At 46.9% G+C, this 13,314-nt stretch overlaps 1 protein-coding gene across 2 annotated transcripts in view; it reads left to right on the forward strand.

Annotated features, from left to right (window-relative positions):
* Positions 1 to 2,633: 2,633 nt before the first annotated feature.
* NHSL1 (NHS like 1) overlaps positions 2,634 to 13,314 on the forward strand; it is a 236,640-nt gene continuing 225,959 nt past the window's right edge. For both annotated transcript variants that reach the window (XM_032651668.1, XM_032651670.1), the window contains exon 1: positions 2,634 to 2,947. In XM_032651668.1, the coding sequence (XP_032507559.1) occupies positions 2,665 to 2,947 (283 nt within the window). In that variant the 5' untranslated portion in view covers positions 2,634 to 2,664. The remainder of the gene's footprint in view (positions 2,948 to 13,314) is intronic.

A 13,314-nucleotide genomic window follows, 5' to 3' on the forward strand; every position in this document is an offset into this window, starting at 1 on the left:
TAAGAACATGAAAAGATGCTCCAAATCATTAGCTTTCAGGGAAATGTAAATCAAACCCACAATGAGATACCACTTCACGACCATTAGGATGGCTAGAATTAAAAAGATAATATCAAGTATTGGTGAAGATGTGGAAAAATTGGAACCCTTGTACACTGCTGGTGGGAATGTAAAATGGTGCAGCTGCTTTGGAAAATGGTCTGGCAGTTCCTCAAAAAGTTAAACATAATTAGCATGTGACACATCAGTTCTACTCCTGGGTGTATACACAACAGAAATGAAAGCCTATATCCACACAAAATCCTGTACATGAATGTGCATAGCAGCAGTACTTACAATAGCCCAAAAGTGGAAACTCAGCTGTCCATCAACGGATGAATAAACGAATGTGGTATATCCATGCAATGTGATATTATTCAGCATAAAAGGAACTGAAGCACTTATATAGGGTGTAATATGGATGAACTGGGAGAACAGGATGCTAAGCAAAAGAAGATAGACACAAAGGGGCACATATTGTGTAATTTCCTTTATATGAAATGTCCAGAAGAGGCAGATACATAGAAACAAAAAGATGAGCGAGTACTGAAGAGAACTGTGTTTTTGGTGGAGGGGGGGATAGAGGAGGAGGTGACTAAAATGTTCTAAAATTGTGATGTTTGCATAACACTGAATATACTAAAATCCACTGAATTGTATAAATAGGTGAATTATTTGTGAATTCAAAATGTTAATTCTGGTTCCCTGCACCGGGAGCCCCCTGATGGCTGGGATGGAGCCAGCTTTGCTGACTGTATCTTAATTTTCTAGCCAGGCTTCACACACAGGCGCTCAACAAATACTTCTTGAGAGAATCACATACTTTTATACTGTACCTGATGTTTATACGGTGCTTCATAAATTTCAAAGCATTTTTTTCAGGGACAGCAGCAGTTCCTTTGTGCCTCATAATAACTCGCAGGTTGTCAGAGTGGGTGATCTATGAGACTGTTATTTGCCCATATTGTGAAAAATGATCAGCTGTACAAGGGAAAGACCAAAACCCATTTCTATTAACTTTCATCTGAAGGTGCTCCCTTAGGCCTGTTTGTCTTGCACTTCTTCTGTCTCCCAGAGAAAGGGAATCCACTTTGTAGTACAATCAGCACAGCTCTGGGAGACTGATTCCCAAACTGCAACCCAACAGCACAGCAATTCGGGTCACTTGGGGGGCAGAAACCGAAGAACCGAGATTCCTTTGCTGAGCAAACATAGCGAGGAGGCCAGTGAGATTTTAGCTTCGGGGTATTGGACTCAGTCTCCTCAAATACTTCTAACCAGAAGGTTTGAGTTAGTGGGGTGTCCCATGACCGTGATCTCAATAGCATTTAGCTTAAACGTCTTCCAGGCACCGAATTCAGGGTTCTAGGTTCTGGTCTGCCCTCTCCCCCGTCCCCCAACCCACCCACCCACCCCCGCTCCCCACTTTCCCAACACACACACACACTCACTCACCCTCTCTCTCTCTCACATGCTTGGGGCAAGAAACCCAGATTCAGCACATTTCTCCAGGACCCTTCCGATGGAGGGGAGGGAGCCACAGGAGGAGCCATTTTGCTAAGAAAAACTCACTTGAAGCACCTCCAAAAAGAAGTCCTTAGAGTCCTCCCCGCCCCCTAGTTGGGACGCGCGCACTCCTAGTCGGCTACAGAACCCCTGGCCACCGGGCGATTTAACGAGGTCCTCTTTTAGATCCACCGAAGCGGCCCGGAAGCCGTGGCCGCCTTCCAGAGGGGGACTGGGAGAGCCTAGGGAGACCCACAGAGGCCCCGGAGGGGCGCCGGTGGGCGGGGCGCGCTGACCCGGGCCCCGCGAGCAGAAGCGCAGGTGAGCAGCCAGAGCTGGGCTCGCCGCCGCCGCCCTCGTGCCTCCGCCCCGTGGCGCCCCACCCCTCCCCGCGCGGGGGCCGGGGGTCGGGCGAGGGCTCTGCCCAACCGCCGGGGGGGCTTTGACGGGAAGTGGGGCGGCGACGTGGGAACCCCCAGACCGGGCGGCCGTGCCCGGCCCGCCAGGGTACGTCCAGGCGCGGGGCCACCACCTCCCCGCGAGCGCTGGGAGCGGCGGCCGCGGGAGCCGCAGGTGGTTCCCCGGGCCGGCCCTTTTCTCCTCCCCCTTTCCTTTCTTTCGCCTCCCCTCCCTCTCGCCCGGTGTCGGCGGCACTTCCCCCGCTTCCTCCTCCCTCTCCAATCGGGAGGGAGGGAAGGAGCCGCCGGCTCTTTCCTGCCTCCCTGCAAACTTCAGCGGGACTCGCGTCTCCACTCGCTGCCTCGTCCGCCGCGCCCCCAGCCCGGGAGCTGCTCCTCGAACTTCCTTTGGCCGCGCGGCCCGGGAACCCTGGCGGCTGGAAGGGCGCCGCCGGGCGCCAGGCGGCCGCCGCTGGGACCCTCCGGAGCCCTTCCCCGCGGCTCCCCGGGCGGCCGCCGCTCCTCCTCCTCGCCGCCCGCCCGCCCGTCGGTCCGTCCCGCCCGCCCGCCTCTCCGCTCCCCGGCGGGTAGGAGCCTCCCGGCTGCCCCCTCGGCGCCCCGCCGCCGCCCGGACTTTTCTTTGTGTTGGATGCGGACTGGCGCCCCGCGCCGACGGGGGCCGGACTGAGTGCCGCGCTCGCCTGCGCCGCCCGGCCCGGCCATGCCCTTCCACCAGAGGACCGTGGAAACCGCGCGGCTGCGCCAGCCGGAGGCGGCCGGGGCGGCGGGCGCGCCGCTCTTCCGCTCGCTGGATCAGGTCAGCTCGCACGCCCTGGTCTGCCTGATGGAGCAACTCGCCGACCTGTCGCGCTGCGCCGGGGACATCTTCGGCGAGCTCGAGGGACAGGCGGCCGCCCTGGGCCGCCGCACCGCAGCGCTGTACCGCCGCCTCGACGCCCTGCACGCCGCCACCGCGCGCCTCGACCACCGCCGAGTGAAAATTCGTGAGTGGCAAGCGGCTCGGGGGAGGGGAACGAGGCGGGGAGGCGCCCAGCCTGCTGCTCCCTCCCGCCCCCTGGCGGCCCCGAGCCGGCTCTCGGGCATCCGCGCGGAACCCCGGAGCCCCGGCCCAGCGCGAGGGTCGGGCTCTCGAGTGGGGACGGCGGGACCCGAGACCCGGCGGCCGTGCAGGTGGCGGGCGCGTGTGGCACTCGCGGGTTCCGAAGGTTCCTGGCCGCCTCGAAGGAGTGGGCGCCCTGATGGAGTGTGAGAATTGGGCTGGCCCCGTCCCACTGTCCACTCCTTCCCTCTTGTTTGTCTGTGTGGGAGGCTGAGAGGAGCCCCGGGGGCGCTGTAGGCAGAGGAGGAGCCGAGGTCGTGGGAAAAGGGTTCGGGAAAGGTAGTCTGTTGCAGAAGCAGGGTACCACATAGGTATGGACTTAACGATGATTCTAGTCCTTGAGACTTCAGGAGGATCCGTTTGTGAAAATCTGAGGATCTCAGCGAGCGTTGGGGCTGCATTCACCTCTCTGACCGGTGCTCTTACCTAAGTACAAACAAAAGTCCGCTTTTAGTTCAGGGTTTTCTTTTTTGGTGCTAATTTTTGCCTCTTCCCGACCCCCGGCCCCTTCACTGACCCACCAGCTCTTTATAATTCAGCGAGCCTTGACCTTGTAGTGAGACTCAGCATCCCATTCGTCTTTGTCTAACCTCCTGCAACTCTGAAAATCAAGTCTCTGTCCTGAGGTAGTGATCTCTCCAAGCATCTATTTCATTTCAGCAGCTTAACCAGCTCCAGTGAATGAAGTAACTGGAATTTCCTGTTGGCCCAAAGGAGAGAAACTTTCAGTGTGATGTTTATGTGGTTTCTCCCCTTTTGGTACATGGACTTGGTCATATTCCTCAGTGTAAAGAGTAAAGTGGAGATGGTTGATGAATTGCAGGGTGGGAGGGGAGGTGTTCGTGTAAAACACGCCTAGATTTCAGCAGCTCTGGATGAAATACTGTCTCTTAGAATCACTTCATACGCAATCTTGAATAGCTGGTTTACATTTTTTTTTTCATCCTTGCTCGAAAAGCTTAGCTATATTTTACCACTTTACAACTGGAACAGTTCAAGTTTTTAGTACTTTAATACTGGTGAGATTGTTTGCTGTAATACATCTTTCTCCAAGTTGTGAAGTTATGTGATGGTTTTACATTTTACAGTTCATCTCTCTGATATTGCTGTCAACACATCCTTATAAGTTGTGGGCTGTTCTCAACCAGGGAGAGTTCCCCCCATTCCTCCTCCACCAAAAAAGAAAGTTAGAAAGGGGGGGGGGAAGTCAAAGTGGTCTCATAAAGCTATTGGACATAACAAGAATATATCTACTTAATGTGAATACTGACCTCATGCATCAGGATATACTGTCTTAGTGGAATGTCATTGTCATCTCAGTAATCACTAGATGCTTCTGTGCCTTTCCCGTGTAGAGTGTCTGTGTGTAGGTGAAGGAGAATTTCACCCTTGAGGAATGCTGTGATGAGGCAGATCTGACTGCTAGGTGAACTGATCTATTGTGCGAACTGAAAGACAAGAGAAAACTCCCTGGAGGTCAAGAACTCCTTCTTTTGCCAGTTTTGTTTTACATTTGAACGTATCACTTTTCTCTTCATACATATGCACCAATAGCTAAGGTTCATAGTCAAAACCCCCCAAATTCCCTGAATTAACTAAGGTTGTCCCAATTAGTGACTGAAGTAACTCACTTCAAAACTTTTCACACGTTTCTTTGAATCTTTGGCTTTGATTTCATACTGCAAAACCTGGCTCATCCCTTTTTTTAATGATGGAGAAGGAAGGCTTTTATTGAATATAATGATGTCTGAGAGTAGAAGTACACATATAGAGAAGAAAGCTGAACTATAAAGACATGGTGTTTTTGTGGTTTTTCACCTTCACTCAACTTTTTTATATGCTGAGACGCATTGAAACACCATGCATTCATCTTATTTAGACTCTGTTAGGATTCTTTTTTTTTTTTAATGTCTTGTTCCTGTGTAAAAGCTACATTTTGAAGTCATTTTGGTCCCCTTTTAGGCAGGTCTAGAGAATGACTTGTTACATTACAATGTACACAGACTTTTAGACTTGAAACTGCCTGTAAAGGACATCTCTTTCATTAACTCTTAACAAGGGAGGAAATCGGGTCCAAGAGAGTTGAAGTGATTAGCCCCAGGTTAGGTGGTGGGCTAATGGCACAGCTGGGCCTGGAGCCCAGACCTGATTGACTCGCCTCCTGTCCCACTGCATATATCCTGCCCCTTTTAGGGTTACGTGGGAATGGGGAACATTTTAGATACATTCCATAAACAGTCCCAAGGATGACAATGACCATTTAATTTCATCCTTCTTGTCAGATAAACCTTGTAATGAGTCTCCCAAGGAGCAAGTAACAGAACTGAACCGTTTATCAGAAGCCAGAGTGCAGCAGCAGTGTATATTTCACTGCCTGATGGGTCTCTACTATAATCACGGGTGTGAGTGGAGCTGTTTAAAAAACGTATACACTTTTATCTTTCCAATACAGAAACAGCATTTTAGTCCTGTGGGCCAGCCCTGCCTCAATAATTCTGAGAAGTATTTAGTCAAGTTTGCCATTCCTCAAAATCTCATAGGTAATCATCCAAAATAATTTTTTTGTTATAATTGGGGATAGCATACATCATTTTTTCCCTCCTGCTTATCCTTAAAGACTCCCCTAATGCTTCCCCCAACACCACCAGGTTGGAGGGAGGGTTCCCATGGCATCCAGTATAGGCATCTGTTCGGTCCCTCCATCCCCACATTTACCAGTGTGGGCTGAAATCCTCTATTCATTTCTGCTCCCCTCTGCTAGATAGCAAGCTCCTGAGGTCAAGGATGGCTGCATCTTTGTTTTTCCAAAGTTTAAAACAGTGCCTGGAATGCGACAGCTCAATCGATATTTGAACTGAACTAATATTTAGTTTCTTAGCGCTCAGTGTCAGGAAGAATAACTACAAAAACCTTTGGGAGGGGGCTTCCCTGGTGGCGCAGTGGTTGAGAGTCCGCCTGCCGATGTAGGGGACACGGGTTCGTGCCCCGGTCCGGGAGGATCCCACATGCCGCGGAGCGGCTGGGCCCGTGAGCCATGGTCGCTGAGCCTGCGCGTCCGGAGTCTGTGCTCCGCAACGGGAGAGGCCACAGCAGTGGGAGACCCGCGTACCGCAAAAAAAAAAAACAAAACAAAAAACAACTTTGGGAGGGACTGTTATACTGACTGCTGCAAGTCTGCATGAACAAGACAATTGCTTTATTTTATTTATTTTTTTAAAGGGAACATTTTGTTTACTTATTTTTGGCTGTGTTGGGTCTTTGTTACTGCGCATGGGCTTTCTCTAGTTGCGGTGAGTGGGGGCTGCTCTTTGTTGCAGTGTGCGGGCTTCTCATTGCAGTGGCTTCTCTAGGTGTGCAGGCTTCAGTAGTTGTGGCCCGCAGGCTCAGTAGTTGTGACACACGGGCTAAGTTGCTCCGCGGAATGTGGGATCTTCCCGGACCAGGGATCGAACCCATGTCCCCTGCATTGGCAGGCAGATTCTTAACCACTGTGCTACCAGGGAAGTCCCGAGAATTACTTTAATAACAGATGAAAAAGTAAACTTTCTGCCTCTTTAAGGTTATGAGTATACTTCCATAAAAGTCAAATGTCGTTAATTCTGCTGACAAAATAAGTTCCCATTAAGAATAGTGACAGTGGCCAGAAATCTGGGTAGTTACATCTTGGCTCTGTAAATATTCGAAACAGACTTTTCTATACAGAAATCAGTAGACGCTCAATCTAACAGCCCTGTATTATTTTTAAACCCTGAGTGATTTGTTTCTTTTTATAATTAATAATAACATTATACTATGTAGCACTTTTATAACTGAAAGAATGTTTTTCAATTCTTGCGAGGTAGGAAGGCCAGGTTGTAGTGTATCCGTTTTATGGACAAAGAAATGGAAGTTCTGGAATTAGTAAGAGGTATACATATACAGACATTGAGTCTTCTGATTTCTAGTCCCAAGCTTCACCTTAATAGTGCTTCCTGGGTGAATACGAAATGTAATTGTCGAAACAGATTTGGAGAAAAGATGATTTGCTGGCTTTTTTCCCTTATAGCTCCAGAAAAGCAGATTTTTCACCCCCTTAGATTCTAGAAGTGTTCTAAGTTCAGAGAGGTTTGTTGTGTTGCGCGACTGTAGGGGCACCATTCACACCTTAGTGTATGTTAACTGTGCTTCCGTGGGGTTGGTGTGGTTCTCAGCATGTGCACCCATACGTGATGGCCTTGGTAGAATGTATACAATTTTTATAGGTGAGATAAATGGCATTCAAGATAGCTTGCTGGCAGAAAGATCGTATGGGCACTGTTTTTGCATAAACAAGGTATGGGTTTGTATTGTCTGTATTAGGCAGACACTATAGCCTAATACTTTCCGGGTGGTGCTTTAAGTGTCAAACTGCATTGTCCTACCTCACAATGAATGTTCTCCTGACCCAGCCAGAGGGTTGGCTGGTCCTGATGTCAGAGTATCTTTGCTCTTTTCTCAGAATGAATCTTTCATGCAAGGTGGTTATCAGAGTTGGGAAGACAGTACAGACTTCACTGCACTCTTGAGAACAGGTTGTGTGATTGTTTTTGTGCCTGCCTGCCTGCTGATGAATGTTTGTTATTTCTGGTGACATTGGCATAAGACTTGCTTTCATTGAAACATACCACATGCTGGGGAGGATGTTGGTGTGGAAATGAGGCCTCCACCAGCCTCTAATCCCTGGATGGTCCCTAAATGTATTACTAGAAACTGACAGCTGAGCGGCCAGATTGCACCTCAGGTTCAGGAGGCCGCAGGAGATGAAGCAGTGTTTCCCATACTTGCCTGACCTTAGGAACTGCCTGGAACTCTCGTTTAAGTTACGGATTCCCAGATCCTTCCAAAGCTTTGTTGAGCTGGAGTCTCCAGTAGGCTTAACAAGTGCCCTTGTGTTCTTAGAGGACTTGGAGGAGTGCTGAAATAGACAGGAAAGCTCATGGGGTTGAGAATTGGGAGACTTGAGTCTGGCGTCACCTCTGCCATTTTCTAATGCAGATCTGGAGTAACTTATTCAAGACCTCCTTTCCTTGTCTGTAAAATAGAGACTTTGTCTACAATAACCTCTATGGGCCTTTCCAATTTTGGCATTTTGAGATGCTAATGAGGGGTTACTCTTTGGTAATAGTAGTATCTCAGATGACCTTGTAAATACAACTTTGATCAGTAATCTCTCTCTGATTCTTATCGTTAGGCATCTAAAAAAGTGTTTGTGTCTAAAATCAATTCTTTATGACCATATGGACTCCTTTAACTCGTATTTTACCCATGTGGAGTGCATGGAGCTTCACATCTTGAGGGGTTAGTCATTTTCCAAACACATCAGTTAGGTACTTGTTTCAAATTTGCGTGTATCCTGCCCACAGCCCATTCATAGCTTCCTCTTCATCTTTGAAAAGTGATAACATCATTTTGGAAAGAGAACTGTTTAAATGCATTTTCCATATGTTAGATTTCTTTAAAAGAGAGTTATTTTTGAAAAAAATTATGAGCATATATTGTTTAAGCCGAAACATCAATCTACTTTTCGACTCCTGGGTACTGAAACTATAATTACTTTGGTTTAAAAAGCTACCTAGGGTCTCCCTGGTGGTGCAGTGGTTGAGAGTCCGCCTGCCGATGCAGGGGACACGGGTTCGTGCCCCGGTCTGGGAGGATCCCACATGCCGCGGAGCGGCTGGGCCCGTGAGCCAGGGCCGCTGAGCCTGCGCGTCCGGAGCCTGTGCTCCGCAGCGGGAGAGGCCACACAGTGAGAGGCCCACATACTGCAGAATAAAAAAAAGCTATCTACATTTAGGTTGAAATGATTTATTTAGCAACTACCTAGTTTTCCGCTATATGAGAGAAAGAGCCAGTATTAAAATTTCATCTGTATGTATTGTGTTAGGATTGGGACTAGCAAATGAAAAAACTTACATAATAGGAGAGAGATCTTTGAGAGTCTTAATATTTTGGAAGAAAATTTAGAGGGCTTCCCTGGTGGCGCGGTGGTTGAGAGTCCGCCTGCCGATGCAGGGGATACCGGTTCGTGCCCCGGTCCGGGAGGATCCCGCATGCCACGGAGTGGCTGGGCCCGTGAACCATGGCCGCTGGGCCTGCGCGTCCGGAGCCTGTGCTCCGCAATGGGAGAGGCCACAGCAGTGAGAGGCCCGCATACCGCAAAAAAAAAAAAAAAAAAAAAAAAAAAAAAATTGTAAAAAAAAAAGAAAATTTAGAAACAGAGAAGAATAACGCAGTGTCTTCCTCTAGCTATCATTTTAATATGTTTTAAAAAATCACATTTTAAGTATAAAATAAAATGGTTTGCACCTAAGCACCTAGTAACTTCTTTATTTAACTGTCTCTCCTCAAATTGGTTTATATCCTGGAATGAATTAATTTTGCAAGATTTGAAGTTCAAAATCAGCAGGATGGTGCTGGATGGTGCTGGATGGTGTTACGGTTGTGGGAGAGGATGTTACATTTGTGCTGCACGCCTTAGCAGCACTTTAGACAAATGTAACAAAAGAGATGGAGCATCTGTTTTCGAATGAGGGCTCTTCTGAGAAAAGGCCCTGGAGGTCCCAGCCTCAGTCCCTTTCCTTGTGAATTAAATGACATGTCTGTGAGAGCATTTAGCATCACTCCAACAAAAAAATGACGTTAGTGGTGTCAGCATCTAGGCAGCAGCACAATTCCGGTTTCTGGTATTGGGCTGTCTTTTCGGCAACTCTGTACTGTCTGATAGTGAGGACCGCTAATGTCAGAGCACTTGCTATAGGCCAGACACTTTACTAATGTACACCAGCTCCAGGAAATGGATACCATTATTATTTCTGTTTGACAGATGATGCAGCTAAGCCACAAATAATTTGTTTGTCTACATTCACAGCTTAGTAAGCAACAGAGCTGGGATTTGAACCCAGGCAGACCTGTGTCCAGAGCCTGTCCTAACCGTTCTGTGGTACTGTCTCTCCTCAAGTCATGGTATTTTGTACTCAGATGAGGAAAGCTGATGCTAAGAGGATATGGCAGGAACCTGGCAAGTGTCTAGTGGGGGCGGACTGGGGGAAACTCTAAGTCTTTTGATCTTCTCCCTTTTCCTTCTTTTTTGGTTTTGAAACCTCTCAAACTGTTAGCATATAGCCAAGAAATGTGAGACATGCCTCTGTACTTAGCACAGTGCTTGGCACACAGCTAGTGTGTATTTAGCCTTTGCTGTTGTTTTGATGCCAGTGAAGGCTGAGTTAGCGTATGAGGGTACAAGGATGTTCATATACTACTGCAGGTGGCCCAGTCCGTCTGAGGCCACTCAATGAAGCCTAGAAGATGAAGCTTTGGTCAGAGATAAACATACAGATACTTCTCATTTGAAAACCAGAGAGTTCTGCCCAGGATCTTAAAGTACATGTGGTTCCTGACAGGAAGCTGGGAAGGGTGGTGGTTTCTTTCTGCCTCCCAGGGGTCTGGCCCCTGGAGCTGGGGTTGGAGGAGCGAGCCTTTTCTCCCGGGGCCTCTATGAGGATGTCTGAGAGCCCTCTTCACCTCCATTTCCTCCTTTCTCCTTGTAGCAACTGCAGACCCAGCTCAGCTCCCACTGGGTGCTTAGCTCTAAGAGCGTCCCCTTTACCCCAGATGCCCAGGGAGCTGTCAGCACCTAAACCCTGCTCCTACCTGATTTCACATCCCCACTCAGAACTTGAGGGGAGCTGCTCAGACCTCAGCTTTCCCTGGGCATCTTGGGACACAGAGCAGTTGTTAGCACTATTTCATTCAGCTCGTGTTTCCCACACTTTCTGAGTTATCAGAAATGCACCTGGGCTCTGTTTAAAAACAAATTCCCAGAGATTCTGGAGACTCTGAGTCAGCAAGTCTGGGGTGAGGCCAGGAACATGCCTGGCTGACAAGTACCCCCAGGTGATTCTGATTAACCGAGTTTTTGGAAACACCAGTCTGTGTTCCGTGGTAGGAATCTGGTCCATTGAAGATGGCGGGCTAGTCCTCCATTCATGAAGTGTATTTGGGGTTATTCTGCTAGCGCTGAGTTGTGAGGGGTACAGGAGGAACAGGGTCCTCCTTCAGGTACTTTACCGTATGGTGTCAATGATTCAATATGTAAGTAAATATTAAGGAATTAACCATTATTGATGACATTATTTCCTCCCTTCTGGAATAAGATTTTTTTTTTTCCCCCTGTGGGATGGTGGGAATTTTCTTCCATTAGTATTCTTTTATTTTCACTTATTCTTCTGATTTCTTTCACAAGAAATTACCCACCCACACCCCCAGAGGAAAGCAGTGTCTTGCTTGGGGAAAACAAACAACTGTTTCTGGTTATTCTGCAGGGAAATCCTCTCTTGTTCTTTTCCTGTACTTTTTACCCCTTCAGATTAAAAGCTGGTAAAGTACTGTGTGGAGAATTGTGCAGTAACTGGCTGATTAAAACGGCAGTAACACATGGTAGAATGAAATGGGGGCTTGCTACGTGGCTATGTTAGACATCCGATGAAATGTTCTGCCGACTCAGAGAGCACCATGTATAGCAAAGGAAATCGAGTTCAGTGGAGGCTATGCTGTGCACAGCCAACTCATGCCTGACTTACGCTGGCATCAGAACGACCGCTGAGGCGCTCTGCCACTTCCCCGCCGATGGTCTGGCTGCTGTGACCACCATCTAGGCGAGGGAGCCGCCTTCCCTCTCTCAGGATGTTCCAGCTGTACTTAGCTAGCTGGTGGCATGTCAGGGAGCTCCAGGTACCCTGACTCTACAGCTGGGATTCTTTACTTCTGCATTATATGAGGGCTAAGGTTGGTGGAAAAATCATGATGCATTCCAAATAATCTTAGCATAACTTTTCATTTCATTTATTGAAGAGGCAGTACAGTTACATTGTTGAAAAAAATATATACAAAGTTATGCATTGAAAAGTCTCACTCCTGCTTCTGTCCCCTTTCTGCCTTGTCCTCCCCCACTGCACTAGGATAACCACTTCATTAACTTCTCTGTATTCTTCGGAATTTCTTCATGCAAACATAAAAAGGTTAATTTATGTTATTTTCCTTTCGTTTGCTATCTATCGATATATAATTTCTGGATTGTCCTATTGCCTTTCTTTATTTGTATATGTGATCCAAAGTGATTATTTTCATTATTTTTCTGTATGTCTTTTAAGCCGGTTTCTTTTTTATTTGTAAAATCGAAGTTAACTCTTTCTTTTTGTTGTCAGAGAATGCAGTTGATTAATTAACCTTGAAATGGATTGTTAATCTAAGCACCTTCTTAAATGTTTTTTATTGCCAGTGCTTTGATTTAGATACATTTAAAATATGAGCTTCCCAAGAGATGATTAATCTTTTCCTGTATTAACAAAGGAAAAGGGAGGAGGGGCTTCTGTTAAATGTTTGTAAGAACCCAGTGTAAGTTGAGTTTATTTAAAAGTGGGCATTTTCTGCCTTTTATCTGGATATCCAGCATGCTGCCTGTGAATTACTTCCTGACGTGGGAGGGGACTATTACTGATATGGGGCTGCATTTGAATTTTAGTGTGGAGTGTTTTACTCTGAGATAGTGACTTCATTAGCTAAATAAATGCATATGATCTGGAGGTTTTCTTGGTATTTTTAACTTCACTGTCTTGGTTATATCTACCTTGAGTGCAGAGTGCACTGCAGAGTGACACTCATGGACATTTGAATGAAGCAACTATGGACATTTGAGTTACTTTTTCCTGGTTGTCAGCCTGCTTAAGACCAAAGGTTGGTACTGAATTAGTACAGAAATGACTAACTTAAACATTATTCATGAGTGTAGACTCAGAAACTTAATCATTGAATTACACAGCCTACCGTGTAGTTTTGTGTAAATAAAAGTACATTAAAAAGCTTTCAGCCTTGCAAAGTATGTCATCAAATAGTTCTGATTATAAAATTATAATGTATATTCATCATATATTTCAAACCTGTAAAGTACAGAGACTATAAAGAAGAAAAAAGTATTACAACCTAGGGAGTGTCCATTTCCTCTTTTTTTTTTTTTGGTTAATAAATATGTATGGATCTATCTATAGGTATAGCAATAGATAGCATTTTTAACAGAACGGGGAACATCACTGTCGCTATATAATTTTTTGTCCTGATCCTTTAAAACCTAGCTTATATTGTGAGAATTTCCCCCAGGTCATTGACATCCAGAGGCTGTTTTAAATAGGAGAAGCATTGGGGTGCATCTCTCTGACAATCTCTTACTTTGCTTTGGCT

The sequence above is a fragment of the Phocoena sinus genome, chromosome 12, assembly GCF_008692025.1.
Source record: "Phocoena sinus isolate mPhoSin1 chromosome 12, mPhoSin1.pri, whole genome shotgun sequence".
Taxonomy (NCBI): Eukaryota; Metazoa; Chordata; class Mammalia; order Artiodactyla; family Phocoenidae; genus Phocoena; species Phocoena sinus.